The sequence below is a fragment of the Natator depressus genome, chromosome 8 (genome assembly GCF_965152275.1).
Source record: "Natator depressus isolate rNatDep1 chromosome 8, rNatDep2.hap1, whole genome shotgun sequence".
Taxonomy (NCBI): Eukaryota; Metazoa; Chordata; order Testudines; family Cheloniidae; genus Natator; species Natator depressus.
Window position 1 is genome coordinate 105,718,442 of NC_134241.1, and position 21,964 is coordinate 105,740,405.

The window sequence follows — 21,964 nt, forward strand, 5'->3', positions numbered from 1 at the left end:
TGGGCCTAGTGCCCATCTGTGAAATGGGGGTAATGTTTTCCTGCCTCTTGGGGGTGGGTGGGCGTAAATTCATCAGTGCTTGTGAGCTGCTCCAGCACTACAGCGATGGGGGGGCACAGAGAACTCACGTTTCAGAATTCAAGGTGGCGCAATGCCCAGAAGTCTTAGTGATCACCTCTGTACGGGTTCAGCGAGTCAGCCTGCATGCCCATCAGCGCCCTTCGGCACAGCAAACTCTGAGCAGAGATACAGTGCTTCTGTCTGCAAGATTCTCCCCCCACAGTCCGGACCACCTCTGCAGAAATCCGCCACCCTGTGTGCCTCGGCTGCGCCCTACACCCGGCTGGGGCTGTTGAAGGGACACAGGCAGCTTGGGCCCATGTGAATAAGCCATTGTGGGCCCGGAGGCTGATATAACACCCAGCGCTGGGCCGGACAAGTGAGAGCAGCAGCCATTTGTGCAGGGTCTGCCCAGGTAGCTGTCAGAGAGGGGACTATGTACTGCTAAAATGGAACCACCGCTCGGGATTGTGCCCCTGCTCTGATAGCTCTGTGGTGAGCAGGCGATCTGGTTAGCCAGGGCCGGGGCAAAGGGAGCCACTCTAAGGTCGAGTTGCTGCCTGGTTTTCAGGCTGTTCTGCCTTGTTCAGGTCCTGTGATGAGATCACATTTCCAGCTGTCTCATGGATGCTCTGCAGCCTTGGGATTTCCCCTTATGTCCAGAGAGCATCTCCCACTCCCCCTCTCTGAGGGCACAAAGCTGTCAGACATCACCAGCTCTGCTGTGCCGCAGGGCCAGCCTGGATTACAAACAAATGCAGAGCCTGCTAGGACACTGAGAACAGGAGCGCCTCACGCAGGCATTGCCAGGGGGCTGTCCTGGCCAGCTGGAAGTGGGATCTTTGTCCAGCCAGATTCCAGACACCTAGTGGGGCTGGCACTGGCAGACTGTATAAGCCCCTACCAAAGCTGAGCAGGGGAAAGGTATTAACAACAGCCTTGGGAGGACTGCACAAGTCTCCCTCTTCCCCAGGTGGTAAGAGCAGAGCAGGGGGATGCTTTGGAGAATATACCGTGGAAAGGAACCAGTGGGCCCACACCAGGAAGGGTGGAGGCTTAGCACCTGGAGTAAATGTTCCTCTGCTCAGGTCTATAGCTGGATGGTGAGCTCGCTCAGTGTCTGCAACCTGGGCCTGTCACTATTAGCAACCCTCTAGGGCCACCTAATGACCTACCTAGAAGGAACCTCCCAGCACTTACGCACATTCTAAAGAACATGACCTAACATGGCACACGCCCCCTTGACTTAGCACATGACACAGGCCTGTCCCATTTGGCTTTTCCTGCTGGCCTCAGAGCAATCATTTTCACTGTTTGACTCAACACTGCTGACCCCCTTCACTGGCATGGCTCTGGCTTGCAACCTTGCCAGAGACCAGGAAGGCAGGAGTAAACCAAGCAGCTGCAGGATGCCAGGAAGGAGGGTGAGAAACCAGCAGCACCTCTGGCTTAGTATCTTTGCTTTCCAAAGCATCAGCAGTTCCTTATTTCTGTGCTCGGAGGCCTCCACAGAACCACCCCCGAGATGATGAGCAATGGGACCTTGCTCAGCCAACCGTTTGCCTGGCAGCCTGGCGCTGCCATGTGACAGGCCGTCAGTAGAGGTGCTGCTGCCCTCCCATGGGGGCATCCCGTGCAGTTGGTCCTTACCTTGAAAGGCACCACCGACTTGTAGGAATCAGGCACTTCCCAGCTCAGCAACACTGACGTTTTCATCACGGCGTTGACGCGGAAGTTTTTAGCAAACACTGAAATTAAAAACAACACCTGTGAGCTGCCTGCACGGCCCAGCAGGAACTCAGCAGCACGGGGTACTGAACTCAGCGGCAGCAGGAAAGGAGACAAGCAGAGGAGCGCAGCAGCCTTTCCCCCAGCCGAGTTTCTGATGGTGACTACATTCTCCAACATCAGAGAACGGCAGCTCTAGACTGAACTGTAGCTTTCCTCTCCCCCCAACAACTCTCTTGGCCCTTTGCCAGGATCAAAAGCCAGCAGCTCTCAGGAGCTGGACCTTGCAGTCTATACCAGAGCCAGCAGAGACCCTTTCATGTACAGATGCAATGGGAGTGTGCGTGTGAAGTGAGAGAGGCAATTATGTTCCCACCAAAAATCCTCCTCCTAGTAACAGGCAATGTGAGGGAAGCCTTCAGCGAGGCTCCCTGTGCTGAGCCAGTTTTACTAGAGGAAACCAGACAACGTACAGCCTCGTTAGCCAGAGCCAAGGGGAATCCAGCCTGCCACACCAAAGGGAGGGTCACCGGCTGGAGATGAGGCTGGACTGTAAGGCTTGTTACCTTGCTCAACAGGCATGGTCCGGGACTGGATGCTAGGGCTGAGCGGCCCCACCCCCTTGCTGGTGCTGGCCCTCACTTTGATGTCATAGGTGGTGTCAGGTCTGAGGTTGGTCAGCATGATGCTCGTGTCCTTGGTGACGTTGGTCAGCTCCTGCTGGCTGTTGATGTCTCTGTACATAACCGTGTAGTTGGTAATTCGCCCATTTCGCTCTGCCAGCACTGGGGGGTCCCAGGCCACCTCTGTGGTGGAGGTGGTGAGCCCAACCACACGCAGGTTCTGCGGGAAGCCACTGGGCAAGTCCTCTGTCGTGGTGATCTCCTTCTCGAACTCCTCCCCTGGACCGGCTCTGTTCTTGGCAGACAGCTTGAAGACGTAGGTGGCACCTTTGTGCAGCCTGGTCACAGTGTAGTGATGGTCGTTTTTCCCGAAGTCCATGATGTTCATCTTCTCCTCGTCGGTGCGTTTGTACTGCAGCCGGTACCCCAGCAGCTCCCCGACCATCTCCTTGGGGGGGTGCCACTGGATGAGAGCGGTGTTCATGGCTGTTGTGCTAATCATCATGGTGGGCTTGCCCGGGACTGGAACAGAAAGACACTGTGACCACCCACAAACCCATCCTGCTGCCGGAAAGAGAGGAGAGAAAACTCAGGTCTACCGGGTCCAGGATTGGTGTAACTTTGTGCTCAGATAACACAGTGGTGAGTGCAGCATACAACCTAGATGGATAGACACAGATGGACCCAAATCCAAGTGCTGATAAAAGCTGGATCCAGCAAATTCTGGGTTTAGATTCCCCAAATTTTACTGTCTAAATGGGCAATGAATGCAGCAGCTGACATTAGAACATAAAAATCCAGACCCAGACGTACAATGGCTTAATTGCACCTCAAAACCCGTATCTGTCTCACAGATCATTCTGGATTATGTGGACCTCTCCAAACGATACCCTCTCTGCAGACGAGTGCCACAGCACCAGGAAAACCTGGACCCTGAGGTACTGTGTTGCCACAGATGCCCAAAACCCCATACCCAGCATCCTGATCTATCTGGATGCGGAAAAATGTCACCCCCAAACCTTGTAATTTTACCATCTGCAGAGGCTGTAAGTGGTGCGGAGTGGGCTGTTAGCAATCAGAATATATTTTGCTTTAGCTGATGAACCAAATCATGATGTGAATGTCGATGTGACTGGGGAGCAGCAACAGTCAAGCCACTGAAATTCTGCTCATGCTGCACAAGTGAAGGGCTGCTGCCTTCACAGGTTAAGAACCGTTAGTTTGGAATTGAGGATTTAATACCTGGATTCCTCACTCCTTACACAAAGGGCGTCACCATTCCGAAGCAGATCAGATTTGTATACAATCCAACTGATATGGAAAACACTCCTAATCAGTGGGATAATGTCCTGGTAGTAATAAACCAGACACTGTATTTGATGGTGTTCTGGCCCATTCTGCCCTCAGAAGCCCATAACACTGTTCCCTTCTGAGGTCCCTAGGAGCTGGACAAATCTGTAGGAGGGGACTCTGTTACTATTTAAGTACATCTAATTCAATATGCATTGCTAATGTTGCTCTCTCCATTACTCGAACTCACAACACAATTGCTAACAGCAGCCAGGAGTTAGGGACAGATGATTTTTCAAAGTTGATTCAACATATCGTTATCTTTAAATGTGCATCACGAGGTGGGACAATCTGCTGCAGTTTACTGTGTAGCACTGGGATGTTTAGGAAGCTTCTCCTGTTTGCAGGACAGCTGTGTTAACTCAACAGAATGTACGTCCTGGTGAGGCCTGCGGGATAGAGCAGCTGAGATGCTGACAATGGAAATGACCTCTGGAGTTATCCTGGTGCCATCTGGAGCAGCATGGAGAGTGAGCTGTTCCTGGGTTAAATGCTCCAGGAACTCAGATTTCCAGTTCATGCAAAATGCATTCCCATTATAATGAGCAATAAACACTATGCCTGGGGTTAGTCTGCCGATCAGCAGGACTACCACGTGTAGGTCAGGGCTAGTGATCCAAAAATGAATGACTAGGCAATGCTGGCTAGCTGGTCCTCTCTCCCAACAACCACCCAAATCTGCTCCCATCATGTTTCCAGAGAAAAGCCAAATGCCTGATGTGTTCTTGTGATGTCCCTGAACCAGGGCCTGGGCTCCTCTGGGCACTAGCACTGGATACACTTGTCTGTTTAGACAGTAGAACCTTGGAAACAAACTATGGCTGGATTCAGCAGGATCCGGAGACTGCATATGGCATTTTGCTGCACTTCTGCAGCAGCAGGTGTTGGTTTAAGCTGGGCTTGTCTAGTGACATGTAGAGGCTGGATCCACTTCTAACTGCCTCTCAAAAACCCTTCAGTGCAATGAAGGCTGTTGCAGGAGGCTCTACAGCCACCGTGGCTAATCCCTCCAACCGCCCCAAACCAGGTGTCAGGGCACCAGAAAGCTGTGTGAGGAGGACTTCATTTCAGAGTCGGGTGAGATCTGGTGTCTAGGACCTGGCTTTCCCTTCCCTACTCCCAGCACTGAGTGGGTACGTTAAGGCTGAAAGGTTTTCATAGATCTCTTCTAAAGGGCAGCTGCTTTTTCTCCCCTTTTGCCCACTCAGTGTCTATCCATTTCCTACCTGCACCCCTGCTGTGTGTGAACCCTGCACAACTGATCCACATGAAAAGCCTGTGCGTAAGGGATGCAGATTGCACTCTTATCCTTTGCCCCCACTGCAGAAGTACAAATCCCCATGACATTCCCCATCCTGCCCACTCCTTTCAAAGGTGCGCCCTCAGCAGTATCAGGTGTGCCAGGTCCCAAGGAATTTCATAAACCCACCCAGCAGCACCACACACTCACCTGCCCCTGTCGTAGTGACGACTTTGGGTTTGCTGCGTGCCCCATCTCCCTTGGTGGTATAGGCTGCGACAGTGACGGAATAGGTGGTTTCAGGTAGAAGGCCTCCTATGATGGTTTCCTGCGGGACCGTTCATAAGGTGAGCAGAAAATAAGCAACAAGAAACAAATCTGGTTACTGCTTGGGATACAGGAAGGAGGCCCGGCATCTGAAGGGTTTCAGTCAGAGACGCACTGATGATGGCTGGTTTCGTTGCGTGCATCAGACCCCCTGCAGGTCTCTAACCTCACGCCCGTGCGGCGTTAACGGCACAATGACGACATTTATTCCAGTGGCTCCATTTCTAACATCTCACTCGCCCTCTCTCACAAAGATGTCACCTCTCCGACACTCAGGGTTTTGTGCCTGTATCCAAAGCTGTCACCAGACCTGTGCAAACTTGCCTAGAAACAGAGGCTGAGAGGGCACGAGGGCCATCCCTAACCGGCTCTGAGTAACTCCTCTGAGCCTCGTCCCCACTCTTGCCTCCACAGCTGCTGTTTCCAGGAAGTTTTGGTTGGAAAATGCATTCTAGGCAAAGCCCTCAGGGACAGCCAGGACCCAGCAAGTGGATCATAACAAATCAAAGCCACCAACAAAAGCAGAAGGGAAGCTCAGGGTACATCAGTGCAACCCTCACTGGGGCTGATTTTGGAATTTGAAGGTGCCTGGAATCCTGCTGGGAACTCCTGGGAGACAACCTAGGGTGGGGGAGCCGCTGCGCTCCAAGAGACGGGCTTGTCAGGGCATTGCTGCTCAGGCCCCCCCAGGCTGAAACTCCGCTGCAGCATCGCTGCCAGGGAGGGTCCATGTATACACAAGGTGGGGCAAGTTCTCAGAGGTGGGCTTGGCCAGGGGGCAGTAACTTGGGATCACTCCAGCTCAGCCCAACAGCTGCCCCAAGGCACAGCCGCGGAAGCACTATGCTGCTGGCGGTGGAGGAAAGGCCCTGCTAGCAGTGAAGTAACTGAGGCTTGGAGAGGACGACGTGCTCAGAACGTGTCGGCTCCTGCTGAGAGTGCCTCGCGGCCGTGCAGCACCACCCCCAGCTTCCCCCTTCCCGGGGCACCAGGAGGGCATGAGCCCCCTCGGCACATTGAAATCAAAGAACCGAGCATGACCACCTGCCATTTTCTATCGGAGGTGACTCCGTGTGAGCTGAGGGGCTCCACCTGCGAAGGGCCCTGGGACTGGCAGCCAAGCGGTTCACAGACTCTGCGGACAGGCTGAGGAAAACGACCCCTAGGACTTCTCTGTCACTGATGTTACGAATGGGATCTGCCTTGGTAAGCATAGCCCCCAGAAGACAGGGAAAGCTGCCTAGGCCAGGGCAAGGCTGTAACACCCCGCTGAGCTCCCCCCAAGCTGTCCTGGCTAACCGGCGAGCAGTGACATTGGGCAGGGGACGGGACTGGACACCCCAGTGCACACTAATTATCTCTGTAGGACAGAACCTGGCCTCTGGTGCGTTCCCTCTGCATCCCCGCTCCACAGGGGCCACTGATTTACCTCCACCAAAGCCTATCAAACCTTCCACTGTGGAGCCCCCCACAGCCTCTCCCACTTTTCATCCATATTGCCTAATGGACAACATAGGGACGTTCTTGGAAAGGCAAAATCCCACTTGACTCCCCAGCTGAGCAGGGCCATGCAGGACAGACCCCACTCTCTGCCATGCCACAGGCTCAGCTGTTCAGACTCAACCACGGTAAAGCTACTGGCCAGGGTATGAAAGATGCACTACTACCAGATGAAAACAAACACAAGGAATAACATGGGACAGGGTGACAAGAGAGGGTGAATCATGTGTGAAGGGGCCAGGGGAGGACTGGTGCTGCGGGGGTGGGGAGATGGGATGCCTCCTGGGACTTGTGTCTACTTTCCAGGGATTCCTTAAAGGCCTTTCAAAGGATCTTTTGTTTGTTCGTTCTGGAATCATTGCTGCTCTCCCATTAATTGGTCTCCCAAACACCAGCAGCATCAGGCCCCCGATTCCATCCAGACCCACCTGCGAGGTGCCTGCCCAGCCTTACTTCGCCCAAGCCACCGGATTGTCATTGTGGAACCAGCAAAGCCAGAGATACAAATCAACAAGCACCAATAAGAACGACATCAAAATCAGAGCATGAGCGAAATTCCACCTCTCCACTCCACACCCGGCGTCTGTGAGAGCGAGCAAGTGTGCAGGACAACTGGTACCCACAGAGCCACCCCACAAAGAACCTGCAGACTCGGAACCTCCCAAAAGGATTAACTTCTCCCAAATCCATGCAAAGAGAAATTCTCATGCAAGAGCATACCATGGGGAGCAGACGAGGGGGAAGTAAGATGAGGATGGATCAAGGAAGAGATGATTGCACAATGGAAACATAGGGCTGTCATCACAAAACCACTCCTAGCAAAACTCCTCAGTTTAAACAGCGGGAGAAATGGACTGGGCCTGGAAAGCCCACAGTGGGGTGTGTAATTGAATTGCTGACTCTAAAAAGGTCATTTTCTAGTTTGTTCCTCCAAATTTATATTTCAAAATTATTTGGGAAAAACTGGATTTAACTATTTAAATGTGATTGTTTTCCTATTACAGTCTCTGTTTCAGCCAAAGGTCACGGTTGAGCGTGCAGATTATTTTTCATGACTCGGATCAATGAGGTTTAAAGATTATATATCTGATTTTACCATACAACTAGCTGAGCCAACTACTGCAGAGAGGAGGATGCACCTCCTGAGTCGATCACTTGAGTCTGCCTAAAATTGCATTGCAACAAGCTGGAAACACAGATTATAGAAAATGTCAATTGCTTTTCTGCATTTAGCAGCAATCTAAATGCCAATTTTCTCTGGATTTGCTGCTTGTGGAAGTCTTCACAGTGCAACTCTCCAACCTCATTAAGGGAGTGAAAGGGATGTTTTGACAGCACTATGTCTACAAAATTCATACATCGATTTGCCAGACCCCTCTGATCCAAACTAGAACACACACGAGTGGTACTTACATGGTCGATGGAGTCCTCAGCCCTCCACTGATGGGGGAGAAAGGAAGGAGGAGAGAAAAATGAAGACAGAATTTTAAGGGAGGACTTCTAGGAAGGGGTGAGAATGACAACAGCCTGGGTTAGCAGGACAGGGTGTGGGTTATAACACGTACACACAAGAGGATCACTCAGTGCAGGCTGTACCCAAGGCCAGACATGGGATACAGTGCAATCCCCGACATGCAGCCAGCCTGTGCAGCGGGGCTGAGAAAACAGACAAAGCAGGGCCAAGCAGCTTCCCTCTCACAAAGATGGAGAGGTGACCACTTGCTAACTCTGCAGACAGGGTCTCTGGGTCCCTCCCTCTCTTCAGCCTTGCCTACAGCTTGTCTTTTCTGCTAGCTCCACTGGTGCTAGCAATCAGGGGAGCACTGGCATAGACAAGGTCTGAACGTTACACTCCCTGGGTCACCTAGCTCTGCTCCGGACAATGATGGCTGCCTAGAGAGCTATCTTCACTAGGGCTTCCCCTATTGCCACCACCCAGGGGACTAAGAGAGATTATTGGCCCAGAAGCCAATCACAGATTTGCTCTCTGCTCCAGAGTGTTGTATATGGTGACTTTCCAGCCATTGTCTCTCATTGGAAACCAGTGCTATTAACACAGTATATAATGGAGGGGTTCACTGTAGAGGAAGTGCTGATGCAACGTTCAAAAGGCTTTTGATACTATATCATCTGCAAGAAGGTGGATCTGGAGAAGGGGGTGAACAATGAGGTGGCAAAACTTGCAGACGATACAAAATTACTCAAGATAGTTAAGTCCAAAGCAGATTGCGAAGAGTTACAAAGAGTTCTCACTAAACTACTGGACAACAAAATGGCTGATGAAATTCAATGCTGATAAATGCAAAGTAATGCACACTGGAAAACATAATCCCATCTATGCATACAAACTGATGGGATCTAAATTAGCTGTTACCACTCAAGAAAGATCTCGGAGTCATTGTGAATAGTTCTTTGTAAACATCTGCTCAATGTGCAGCGGCCGTCAAAAAAGCGAACAGAATGTTGGGAATCATTAAGAAAGGGAGAGATAATAAGACAAAAAAAATCATATTGCTTCTATATAAATCCATGGTTCGCCCACACCTTGAATACTGCGTGCAGATGTGGTCGCCACATCTCAAAAAAGATCTGTTGGAATTGGAAAACGTTCAGAAACGGGCAACAAAAATGAGGAGAGGTCTGGAACAGCTTCCGTATGAGGAGAGATTAATAAGATTGGGACTGTTCAGCTTGGAAAAGGAACGACTAAGGGGGGATACGATACAGATCTATAAAATCTTGACTGGTGGGGAGAAAATGAATAAGGAAATGTCATTTACTCCTCCATATAGCACAAGGAGTAGGGGTCACCCAATGAAATTAATGGGCATCAGGTTTAAAACAAGAGGAAGTGTTTCTTCACATAACACACAGTCAGTCTGTGGAACTCTTTGCCAGAGGATGTTGTGAAGGCCATGACTATAACGGGGTTCAAAAAAGAACTAGAGAAATTCATGGAGGACAGGTCCATCGATGGCTGTTAGCCAGGATGGGCAGGGATGGTGTCCCTAGCCTCTGTTTGCCAGGAGCTGGGAATGGGCGACAGGGGATGGATCCCTGGGCGATGCCCTGTTCTGTTCGTTCCCTCTGGGGCACCTGGCACTGGCTGCTGTCGGTAGACAGGGGACTGGGCTAGCTGGACCATTGGTCTGACCCAGTCTGGCCGTTCTGATGTTGTTGAGGCACTCTGGGGCGGGCCCATACAAAGCTGAGCTGCGGCCCCACCTCACGTACACACAGTACAAAGGAGGCCTCCAGCTCATACAAAATCGCAGGCTGAGCAAGCCTGGAAACGAGAGCATCAAACCTGCTGAACATTTAGATGAGAAATCCCGATGTTATCAACGCCCCCTACTGTGTAACAAACGAATGGCAAGTGGTAAAAGCACATGTGGCAGGAAGAAGAGCTCCCCGCAGGCACGGCTACAAAACTTTTCCTGGAGAGAGTGCTTCTCTGCCATCCTAGGGAGGCAGCACACAGATTTCTGATAACCGCTACAAACGGACTCGAGCTTGCAAGGCATCCAATGGCATCTCGGTCACTAAACCTCACGCAGGGCTAGGCTACCACTGTACATGCTGGCAGCTAGGTTCTTGTAGGCTGCACACAGAGGGAATGGCCACCGAGATCATGGCAAGGTTCCTTTGGCTAAGGCAGTGCATTAAGTTACGTGAGCTATGGCGTCTGCCCAGAGGAAGCATTGTCTAGTGGTTAATGCACAGGAACTAGAGTCAGGAATCAGAGTTCTGCTCTTAGCTCTGCTGCTGATTTGTGGTGAGGTCCTGGGAAAGTCACTTCCCCGTTCTGTGCCGCACCCCCAGCCCTCAGTGATAGGTAGGGTTCACACCCCAAAGCCCCATGCATGTTTGCAAAGGGCCTGGAGAGCCGCAGAGGCTCTAGAAGAGCTAATGTTAGCAGAGCCACGAGGTGCTCTCACAGACCGGGCCATGTCTGAATGACGGGGGCTCTTGTAAACTCGCAGAGTATTAAAATGCATGGCACGTCTTCAACGTTTTACTGTTTTAATCTCTAAATTCAGTGGGAACCAGCTATTGGCTAAACTGCTCTTCTGAATTTCTATTACACTGCACCTACAGAATGGCATTATATGGCAACTAAAATTGTGCCCGTAAACCATCTTAAAAGTCTCTTTCAAGGAAGAGGTCAGGTCATCCCCAGAGATGTCATATAAAACCAAGGTCCTGACCAAATGCCATCATTAAAGATCCTCTTTCACAAGGTCTGGGTGTTATCGCCAGTGTTCTGTCTTCAGTCCAACTCGAGTAATTACATTCTGCCTGGCTCAAGTTCTACCTGTACTAACCACCCTAAGCTGGGTGAAGTGCGCTGTGTGCAGGTGAACAGCCTTTGTCGGTCACTCCACTGGCCTACAGCTTGACTAAAGTCTTGCTAGAGAAAGGATCAAAGGACCGGCAGCTTTTCCTTTCAGGAATCCATTCCTGCTCCAAGCACTGCGCCTCTGGCAGGAGGGGAGAACACGCATGTTATGACGCTTGATTAAAGCACTATCCCAAAGACTACCTGGGAGTTTGTCCAGACTCCGAATGAGAACACCTGCAGCAGCACCACTGAGCCGCCAACCCCATGCCTATGTGCTGAACAATGGAGGAGATGCAGGTTCTGAAGGCTGGTGCCCCCACTAACCTCCTCACGCCACATGGAGGGGGGTGTAATAAGCCAACAATGTACGTGCAATAGCTGTATACAGGAGATTTGAGGATGAATTTTTAAAATAATGGAGCCATTTAAATTTACATCTTCTGCATATTGTAATTTTCTTTCAGATGAGAGTGGGGCTAGATCCTGTAGGAACATGTTTGAGATGCCATGCCTGGCCACAGACTCAGTTATAAATTCAGTTTCATTACGAAAATATCACCTGCAGATAAAAACATTTCCCTCCTAAACCAGCTCAATTACCTCATAAGTGTTTAAGGGTGCTGAGTAAGACAAATTGATCTTGAGAACGCAGAAGCCTTGATAAACGGGATTCAGACGGTGCTGCATGCAGGAGGCAAGATGGCACAGAGAAGTGCTAAAGCTAACAGCCTGTATTTATGGCCGCTGCAATGCATTTACGACATTTCATTTTGCACTTCAGTACAGTGCGCCGCAGTTATGTCCCTCTCCAAGGAAACGGATGCCTCCCCTGACCATGGCTCTGGCAAAAGCACGGATTTAGGGCCCTTCTCAACTAGCTTGCCTGTGCAAGGCAGATTTTTGACCCTCTTTGTCCACTGAACACAGTGGCGACAGTGAGATCTCTGTTACGTGCAGCGCTTGCTCAGAATTCGGGCTGAAGAGAGGCCCCAGTGGTCTACCTCATCATATTACCTCCTGCTCCAGAGTTCTCTGCAAATCGCCCTCCGGGCAGAGCAGGAGGGGCTCGGTACAAGCCTTCTTGTTGATGCTTGTGCAGGGTGGCCGGAGAGGAGGGCACAGGGAAATGGGGCTCGCTAATTTCCCAGGCACGCTACTCAGAGAGAACTTGTTTTCACTCCGCTGCTATTTTTGAGACGCTTGGCAGGACATGAGACGGTCTGTGAATGCCGGACAGATGGACAGAGCATGGCTGTTCGTGCCACCCCCGCTCAGCCTCACCATGAACATCTCCCTTGGGACTGTACGTGCTCCACGGCTGAAGCACAGAACGGAGCAGCTGAAGCAGCAGCCACGATGCTCTGCCATACAGCCAGTTCTCTTCACTCCCAGCGTGGCCAGCTGGTTCCCAGAACCAGAAGCTCTCTGGGGAAGCCCTCCCCGATTAGCAGAGGGTCAACACAAGGTGAGATTAATGCATTGCTTCCAAAGCTGCCAGAGGAGCATGTCTGGCGAGGGCTCACGGAAAGCGGAGGGCCAGAGACATTGGAAGCGCCCCAGTGACGGAGATGGCCCATCTCCACGGCTGGGCGAGCACCAAAGGAAACACAGCAGCCGACCATACAGGCCCACAAGGACACATGACTTTTCCAGAGCTGAGCGCGAGTCCCACGGAAAGCTGTCTGGGGGAAGGGTCACTTTCCAAGACACCCAGCTCCCCATCTTCCACAGGTTTTCTGCTGCATGTCTGTAAGAAGCAGGTATCAGAGCTCAGTCTGATCTGAATGTCCACCCAGTCCCCTGGACTGGCAGCTTACGTCCTCCATGCCAGATGTTCCAAAATCACCGGTCACTTACCTGGCATTGGAATCTAGGGCATGTACGTTCACAGCTGCTCCCTCTCTCTGTGCTGAATCTGAGCCCATAGATGGGGGCAGAGGACAAAACAACAAGCTGATGTCCAGTCACCTTCTGGGAGTGACCTGCTTGGTCCCACCTTGGCTCACTATGTGGATTTGCAGCATAACGGGTCGGTTACTGGCAACTGGGGAGGTGAGGAAGGGTCACAGATCCTGCTCCTCTCTCCTGGAGACACCCACAAGTCCAGGATTGCCCAGGAGGAAGGGAAGAACGGGGTTACTGCTCACGGAGCACATAACATGCTGCCTGGGGGCAGGGTACCCCATGAATGTGGGTGGGGCTCCCCATTTGCTCTGGAAGCTAGAGTCACCGATCTCCAGCAGCCACAGGACTCCGAACTCCATGGGGGAAGGATCACACTCTCTCACACTGTGCGTGGAACCCACGAAGACTCAGGAGCCACAGACCCAGCACAAGTGAAAGGAACGGTTCTGCTTCAAGTCACTTGCTCTCCTTCCATGCTCTCGTGGGTTCTCCCAAAGCCAGCCCAGAGACAGGGAGCCTCCATTCACAAGAACAGAACGGGAGATGAGAGCAGCCCCACACAAACTAGAACCCTGCCAGCATCCGGCCTTGGCTTTATCTCCTGCACCACCAGCAGAGCCCATGTGGGAGATGCAGCCCCGCCATGTGGTTGTGCTCAGGCCAAAGTCTGCAATACCGCAGCACCTGCTGCTGTCTTCGAGGTCTTCCCCACGGCCAGACGTGGACGCTGCCTGCTGTCTGTCCGCCGGATGTGAGGGCACAGACTAAACATTTACTTAAATATAAAGAACTTCGATGGGAAAATCAGTCCTAGCATAGCCATGGCAGAAGAGAGGCCTCGACTTCACCACAGGACCTTTCGAACAACCGATTACAGTCCCTACGAAGGCGGCTGGCAAAGGAAAACAATCACTCTGTGGCACCAAGATTGCTGCCTCACTGCTGGCTTCCTGCCCAGCTCCAATGGTTCTGGATCACTGGGGCTCTCTATTGTCTGAACAACTAACATCTCCATCCCCCTGTATTCTGCCTTTTGTCTCCAGTTACTCTCTCTGTGTTTCTCTGCTTCAAACAGGGACCAATTTGGAGTCAGCTTTAGCAGCAATGACTTATACCACTGCAGGACCTCGACTGGGTAGGCTATTCCCACTCACAATCAGCAGATCATCCAGGAAGGGCCCTGCCCAGATGCCCGGAAGAAAATTTCCTCTCTGACCCCAGATATGCAATCAGTTTAATTCTCTTCTTGTGCTCAGGAATAAATCTTCTATGTGTGCTGAACAGCACCAATGTGATGGATTCCAACTGCCTTTGTGTCTTGGCCTTCCTAATAGGGGTCCCAGTGAATTGTTTTGATTGCACTTATAAAAACGTTACTTTCCCCAAACTCCACATGCTCAAGTTTGAGTGGGCGGCCTCTGCTTAGCAAAGGCTTCATCCCTGTCCTGTCCACCTGGAAGAGCCTAACATTTCTGCAGTAACTCAGTAACTCCTCCTTGCTGGCACCTCACGCTGTGCTGGGAAAGTTCTCTCCTAATCACTCACGGAAGACCTCTCCTTGCAAGGTTATCAGCTCATTTCTGCAGCCACTTGGTTCCTGGAGAGCAATACTCCTCCTGACAATTACCAGCTTGCCATTAGCTTCCCTTCTAATTTCACTCCATGGGACTTCCCTGAAATGGAGGGGACTGGCATGATCTGTAGCTCGGAGAAGTACCTGGGAGAATCCACAGCTAGCAATGAACTTTCCACATAATGCCAAAGACTGACAAGCGCTCCACAGGGCCAAAAAACCCCAAGCAACTTGCTGGCTTGACCACAACTTCTGTGTGAAAAACAAACAAACCAAAAACCTGGGACAAACCAACACCGTCCCAGTGTGTCCAAGGCCTAGGATGGGAAAGTCTTTCAGCAAGACAAGATGACAGTTAATTAACAAGGACTGCCTACCCCCTTTGTACATCTTTGGCTACGGAACAGCTGCTCAGGTGCTGTGAAATACCAACATGGTCTCAGACACACACACAGCAGGGCTTACCCCTCCTATAGGGACACGGACACATCCCTGCAAAAGGGAGCTTAGGGAACCTTTGACAGGAGTTGGATACTCATGGGAAAGTTTCTATAGCCTTGGAATCTACCCTCATTGCAGTGAGCTAGCAGGGGGCTCCAGAGACCAGAACCGCTCTCTCTAAAACTCCCCATTGTCTAGGAAATGAGGAAGAAATGAAAACGAGATTGACTGGCTGAAGAGGAAAGGTTCTGAAGGCGACTACAAGCGCAATAGTGCTCGCTTTGACCTAAAACTGGGATTAACCCATTAGCCCCAAACTAAACAGGAAGGCGATAAACTGTTCAAGCTACAGCAGAAAGATGATGCTTTCGTGGGAAAAGAAAAGGCCATTAGGCAGCTTTTCTACGTATTCAAATAAAGAAGCATGTGAAACCCCAGCAATGTGCTCCATCCAGCCCTTTAGTGAGCTCTCAGACCATTTCCTCTCCTTTACATTGTCCTTTTCCACACTGCTACTGGGTTTAATCCTTCAGAATCTGAATGGGAAAAACCCTGCTCTGAGCACTGTGCTCCCTGCTGAGAAATGTGTAAATGATTCATAGCTGCATTTAGGAGATGGATCAATTAATAGCTGCAGCTCTCCAGTGTTTATATTGGGTATGATTCAAGCAGGCCAGGTCTGAATCGGCCACTTGTCACTTGCAGCAGCGGATTTGTACAATTCTCTTTGTAGAGAATGGCTCAAGTCCATCCTGTGTCGGGCTTGGAGCTCTCCAGAGGAATTTTATTCTATCTGCGGCTATGACATAAGCGAGGCTCTGAAGACTTCCCTGGCCCCCGGAAAGTTACTCCCAGAGAGCAGCCATTGCTTTTTCTTGTGCTGGAAGTCTAGACTGACCAGGGTGAGGGCCCGCACATGGAATACACTGCAGGAGTCGAGGCAGACCACAGAGCCTGCTGGCAGCCCAAAGCATGGAGTGAGTGTGAACACAGGGAGGGAAATCCATTCCCAAGCTCCGTCTCACCTCTTCACTCCTGCCCAGCCCTCTCAGACCTGCCTGCTCTGTTTACCTTTGTGTTTCAAAAGGTAAATCGAGGTTGAGTCTCACCTTACAAAAGCAGAGCTGTAAATGGGCATGGCTGGCTGGAGTCCTCTGGGCAGAGCCTGGCAATGGGGAATTTCATGGCTCTCAGTGCAATGTGCCAATAGGCGGGGCTGAGTTTGATGATGGGCAAATATGAAGAAAGTCCTGCCTAGGGAGCTGTACCTTAAAGTGGCTCTGCCCCTTGCTGAACACTGGCAATGCAAAAGGAAGCAGACAGGAAAGACTTATTTAAACCTCTCTGAAGGATTACTCCCTGCTTGGCAAGATGCAGCCACTACGTGCCAGCTCCCCACGTCCCTCTCACAGGCAGGGATGGAGCTATAAGGAAATAAATCCCTGCCAGTTGAGCTCTCCCCTCTCACCCAGAATCCACAGGACAGTGCAATCATCATCTCATTAACTGTGTCACCAGCTCATGAGCTCTGTAAACACCGGTTCCAAGGGGGCAAGCCACACGTCTCCTCTGGGAATCAGCTTTGTCTGTCCCTGGGTCTAGCCAGTGACTTAGTGGCCTCTGGCTGCATCCCGTGTCCTGCACATCGCAGTGTACATCTGTCCCTGGAACCTCAGTGTCGCTGCAAACGGGAGGCTTTTGTGCAGAGCTTTACTCAAGACACCGTCTGTGTGACACAGCAATAGTGACTGTCCCATGCCCACCAGCCCCATGCTGTACCTGGGCCTCTGCTAACATGACATCTTTGATAACAGGCTGCCCTCGCGGTTCATTGTTCTCCAGCTTCACGTAAGTGACCTGGTATCCCCGGATCTGTCCATGCTGCTTGTTGGAGAGCGGCAGTTTCCAGCTGACCCGGATGGCTGTTGAATTCACAGACTCCACCTCCACCTTTCGCGGTGGGGCGCTGGGCACTAGAACGCACATGGGACAGGCAGCGTTAATGGCACAGGTCACACTATTCCCACCGCCACGGAGCGTTCCTTCCCCCACCTCCTCCCACACCCATGGCCACACACACCTCCCTGCACAGCTACAGTCCCATCACCCGGATCCCCCCTGGTGGCCAGACAGAGCCCTCTGGCCCCAGTGGGAATGGCTCGGGCTGTGAGCTACAGGAGCACACCTTGCCTAGGGCTCCAGGATGCCACCTGCAGTCTGCTGTTTACTCTCCCCAGGGCAGACGCCCCGCTCAAATACAGACACACAGCTCTAGGCAGATGTAACATGGGCCCTGAAACTGACACATGTCCCCACATGCCCCATCACCGCCCAGATCCTGCATGGCACTGCCAGAATGACAACAAAAGGTTAATGGGAAGAGGAAAAACAGCAGAGAGCGCGGTCACTGAGCCCACCCAGAGAGAGGGGCCGGCACTTCATGCCTGGCTCGCTGAACGCTTTTGGAGAATAAAGTGAAAATGTATGGTGCCCTGAAAATATCAATTTCCTTGCCAGGTGAGGCACATTTAAAGATATATTTACACCCTGTCCACCCTTTGGAAACATGACGTCCTTCTGCCTTTTTGGTCCCGTGCTGAGTGAACACTGTCAGTGCTGAAAAAGCCACTTCTCCCTTGCTCTTGGAAAGCTCCCTTGGACTGAACCAGCTGGGAGCAGAGTCACATTCCCTTCGGAGGGTGTCGCTGCCATGCGAGCACTGAGGAGCTAGTTGCAGGACACAGCTCAAGTCCTTTGTCCCACTGCTGAGAGGCCCCTACCCACTCTTCCTTCCCCGGAAGGATCCAGGGCCTGTAAAAGGCCCATATGCCCCAACTCCCAGCACAGCAAGAAATCATCCCAATTAGGTAATTAGGGATGGACAGCTGACATGCAGAAATAATGAATGTTGCTATTCCAACCAACTAGATGGGAAGAAACAGCTACCGAGCAGGAAAGCATGACTTTGAAGCCTCAGGGCAATTCATTCTTTTCCCCAGATGTCTCTCTTAATTGTAGATAATTAAATAAATCGGAGAAGGGAAGCAGTGAGTATTTCAGCACTGCTAGGCCAGCAAAGGTGACAGAGTGGAGGGGGCTGTGGTCAAGTGGTTACCACAAGCCTGGTGCACCCTGTGTTGTCATCCAACCCACTCAGTGACCTTGGGTGAGTCTTACGGCTTCCTTCCCTGGGCGAATGAGCCGAACCCCGCCCGCCCACTCCTCTCAGCTGGGAACTGGGGCGAAAAGCAAGATGCTCCTGAGCTGAGCTCGTTGGGTAACAGATCATCAGCCCTGGCAGCGGCAGGAACAGCTCCTGGGGCGGGAGGACAGTGTTTGCTAGGAATCCGGTCCTGGGGGACCAGGTGGGTTCCCCCATTCGGGGTGTCTGCTGCGCTGCCTGTACCAGTGATGTGAGCAAGGGATGGGTCTGAGATCGGAGAGGGAAAGTTCAATTTGTTCTCATCTCACTCAGAGTTCTGTATTTCACATTCCTTCCTTGGGGACATCTCCTGAGCATCAGCATGTTGGAGAAATCTGAAATCATTTCTGACAGCTGAACTGGGATGTCCAACCACGGTGCCCTAAAACTAACTAGGAGAGCTTGTTGTGACATTTCTAGGGTAGCAGCTTCCCTTGGGCTGTGACTCGGCTGGATGAGAACTGAAGCAAACAATACAGGCAGCAGTACACACAGACGTATTCGTCGAGCCGGGCAAACAGTCCGTGAACATTTCCATACACCACATCCCACAGCTGAAGAGGCATAAGGGACAGTGGCAGCACATTTAGTGAAACTGCAAAATGTCTGGTCTCAATTTGTGAAGCTGGCTGGGCAATGGAGAGATACTCCTCCGCTCGCCTCTCTGCCGCTTCCCTCCCGCTGCCACGCACAGCCTCTGAGGTCAGCATAAACCACGGAAGTTCCTCCCGTCACTCCGAGCATCGGCACTTTCAAAGGGAATGGCTTAAGCCCTGGTGACATAACTGACAGACTTGCTAATGCAATGCAATTTCTGTTTAAGGCCGTCCCAGCCAGGAATGCATTCTGGACATGGGATATTCTGGTGCTGGAGAGGAAGAACAGATTTATGTAAGCTGTGGCCCGCCTGGGAGCAGCTTTCCAACAATAGCCACGAGCTTCAAATGGACTTTGTTTCCTCTCTCTGATTTTCTGCATTTCTAGCCAACAAGCTAACTTTAAATCCTGATCCGACAATGCAGGAGGGAACAGCCGCTGCCGGGGGGGACCCACCCCACAGCCTTTGCCTAGGGGGGTGGCACCCTACAGCCTTTCCCTGGGGGGCCCTCCCTACAGTGCTTCCATTACAGGGGAGCTTTGCTCTCACACAAGCCTGGAAGGCCAGGGCAGGGGAGCTGCGCTCTGAGTGCAGGCAAGTGGCTGCCTCATTCTCCCAGCAGGCCCAGGGTTGTGTGGTGGGGATCAAATGGGGGAAGTGCAATGGACCAGCTCACCACTGGCATCCAGGACTCTGCCTCTCCAGTCACTTGGTGCCTGCCGTGAGCTCCCCACGCAAGGCACACAAAGGCCAGCGAAGAGACCAGCAGCAGGAGAGGGGCACGTGGCAGAGGCTGCAAGGCTGGAGCGTGGTGTGAGAGAAGGAAACGCTCCCCAAGAGAATGCAGCCATCTGTCCCCGCTATGGCCGGCCGGCAGTGAGCACGTTCCGGGCACTGGCAACAGACTGAGGAGCGCCTGGCTGAACAGCAAGGAGCCATCCTGGATACCTGCAGGGAAGTGGCTAAAGGAGCAGCTCAGTAACACCTACCGTCCTCATCAGTGCGCACATGCACCGGGGAGCTCTCCGGTCCAGGCCCCACATCTGTGTGGGCCCGCACCCACACCTTGTATTCTGTCCATTTCTCCAGGTCCTTGATCTCCCAGCTGGAGCGTTCCCGTCCAATTCCATCCACTACGTGCTTGGCGCTGTCCTCTGCGTCCACCGCCTGGTATGCAATGGAGTACTGCGTGATGACCCCATTGCGGCTCTGAGCAGGCGGTGGCACCCAACTTACCCGGATGGTAGTGGAGCTGGTGCTTACACACTCGACTTCTTGGGGTGGGGCGGAAGGGGCTAGGGATAGTGGGGAGATGAAGGGAAATGAGCGGAAGGAAAAACAAAATGTAGAGGGAACTCTTACCCAGCCAACGGAGCACTGCGTAGCAGCAAAGAAATGCAGCCGAGAGCTTTGCAGACTCTCCCACTCCTCCTTTACAGGTAATCTGAGAAGTCGTTGGGGGCAAGCTGTATCTGAATATCTGACAGGCAGCGCTGCAACACCAGACTGCCTCCCCAGCTGTCTGGGGTTTAATGCAGTGACAGCGTGGAGAGGGGGAGAGAGACATGGGGCCAGGGAGAAGAGAGACGTTTTCAGCCGAGATGTGAAACAAACAGAGCTGAAGAGGCGGCAAAATCCCAGAAGGCTGGAGCGACAGAGGAGACGGCTCCTGCACCAGACGTGGGGAGATGGCGTGAAGGGCAGAGAGGAGCCTGGGGCTAGCTGAGGGCAGATGCAGCAGGAGAACAGAGAGAAGACACTTGGAAGACTGGCTAGAGCAAAATCCAGACAGGGAACTGGGCACTGTATCCTGAAATGGGGCGGGAGCCTGCGGATCTTTCGAGGCTGGCAGGGAAGGTGGCTGTGCTTGTGCATGTGAGAAGGGATGCCTGGAAATGGGTCCAGCTTGTTCATTACCTGTCAACGGGCTTCAGACCCCACCCCAGCCTCAGCCCCAGCCCAGGGGGGGATGGGACAGGCAAAGTTTTGCTTCAAAGCAGACGTGAAAATCATCTGCCTCTAACACCAAGTTCTGAGCCACGCCAGCAGGAACCATAGCTCTGGGCTGGGGACAGAAGATGGTGTCCTGTTGGGTGGGCTGTTATGAAGGTGACCAATACACGGATGCTACCCAGCCCACCACTCCTGGCCCTGCTGGGAACGAGGAAGAGAATATGGGGCAGGAGGGGAATTAGCAAAGGACAACGACCTGCAGGAGGTGCTGACCGGTTACCCGCAGCCTGCAGTGAGGACAGGCCCCCTCTGTAGTGCTCAGGAACGGAGGAAACGGGCAGGGAGAGAGCAAAGGCACAGATACAGCACACACACCTGAGCATCAGCAGCCCAGACGACAGTCAGAGGGAGGACAGAGAAGGCGGACTGGAGAGAATGGAGTCTTGGGGGACACCTAAGAGGAGGCGCCTGCGAAGTGAGGAGCCATGAGACTCCGGGAAGCCCTTCCCTTCCACTACCAGCTGCAAAGGCCAAGCAGGCAGGCCAGCGTTCGCTCGGCCATTTGCTCTGCACCGCGTCTCCCGGGACCTAACGCGAGGAGCTGCTGTCATAAGGGCCCTCTCTGCAGGGCAGCACAGGTAGGCGTCTCGCTGGCCCTTTCCATCCTGCCTGTTGGCTGGGTAAGAGTCACACAGACAATGCGCAAAACACACAAGCAGTCGCTTAACACTTAAGGGAAATAAAATAAAAGGCAGTAACATAAGCAGGGTCAACTTAAACCACCCCCGGCATGGAAATGTCCATCCCCCGCCCCGGGCAGGCAGCAGGGCCAGCGTGCGCATCCATGCACACACACACGCACGCACACACACCCCGCCCCCGGCAGACATGCTGCTGTCTCCACGTCACAGCAGGCCGAGGGCCAGGAGAGTGTGTACTGCTGCCCGGCTTTGGGCATGAGCGGGCCTGCGCCCCTACCCAGCTCAGAGGCTCCTTACCGGGGGAAAATCTGCCTCGAGCACCCTGGTAAATCTCGAGGGCGAGCAGCATTTGAATTGGGGAGGGACCTGCGGGATAGGAGATCTGAAGGTCCTTACACCCTCCACCTCCCACACCTGCTTG

General features: G+C 52.5%; 1 protein-coding gene across 14 annotated transcripts in view; it reads right to left on the reverse strand.

Moving 5' to 3' along the window:
• Positions 1-21,964, reverse strand: part of PTPRF (protein tyrosine phosphatase receptor type F) — a 599,167-nt gene that overhangs the window by 61,496 nt on the left and 515,707 nt on the right. For 5 of the 14 annotated variants that reach the window (XM_074961921.1, XM_074961920.1, XM_074961927.1 and 2 more), the window contains 6 exons: positions 19,879-20,184; positions 16,869-17,062; positions 8,242-8,268; positions 5,212-5,329; positions 2,355-2,933; positions 1,711-1,808 (listed from right to left, as the gene is read on the reverse strand). In XM_074961921.1, coding sequence (XP_074818022.1) covers positions 1,711-1,808; positions 2,355-2,933; positions 5,212-5,329; positions 8,242-8,268; positions 16,869-17,062; positions 19,879-20,184 — 1,322 coding nt within the window. The remainder of the gene's footprint in view (positions 1-1,710; positions 1,809-2,354; positions 2,934-5,211; positions 5,330-8,241; positions 8,269-16,868; positions 17,063-19,878; positions 20,185-21,964) is intronic. The other 9 variants (XM_074961929.1, XM_074961926.1, XM_074961928.1 and 6 more) reach the window with 3 other exon arrangements.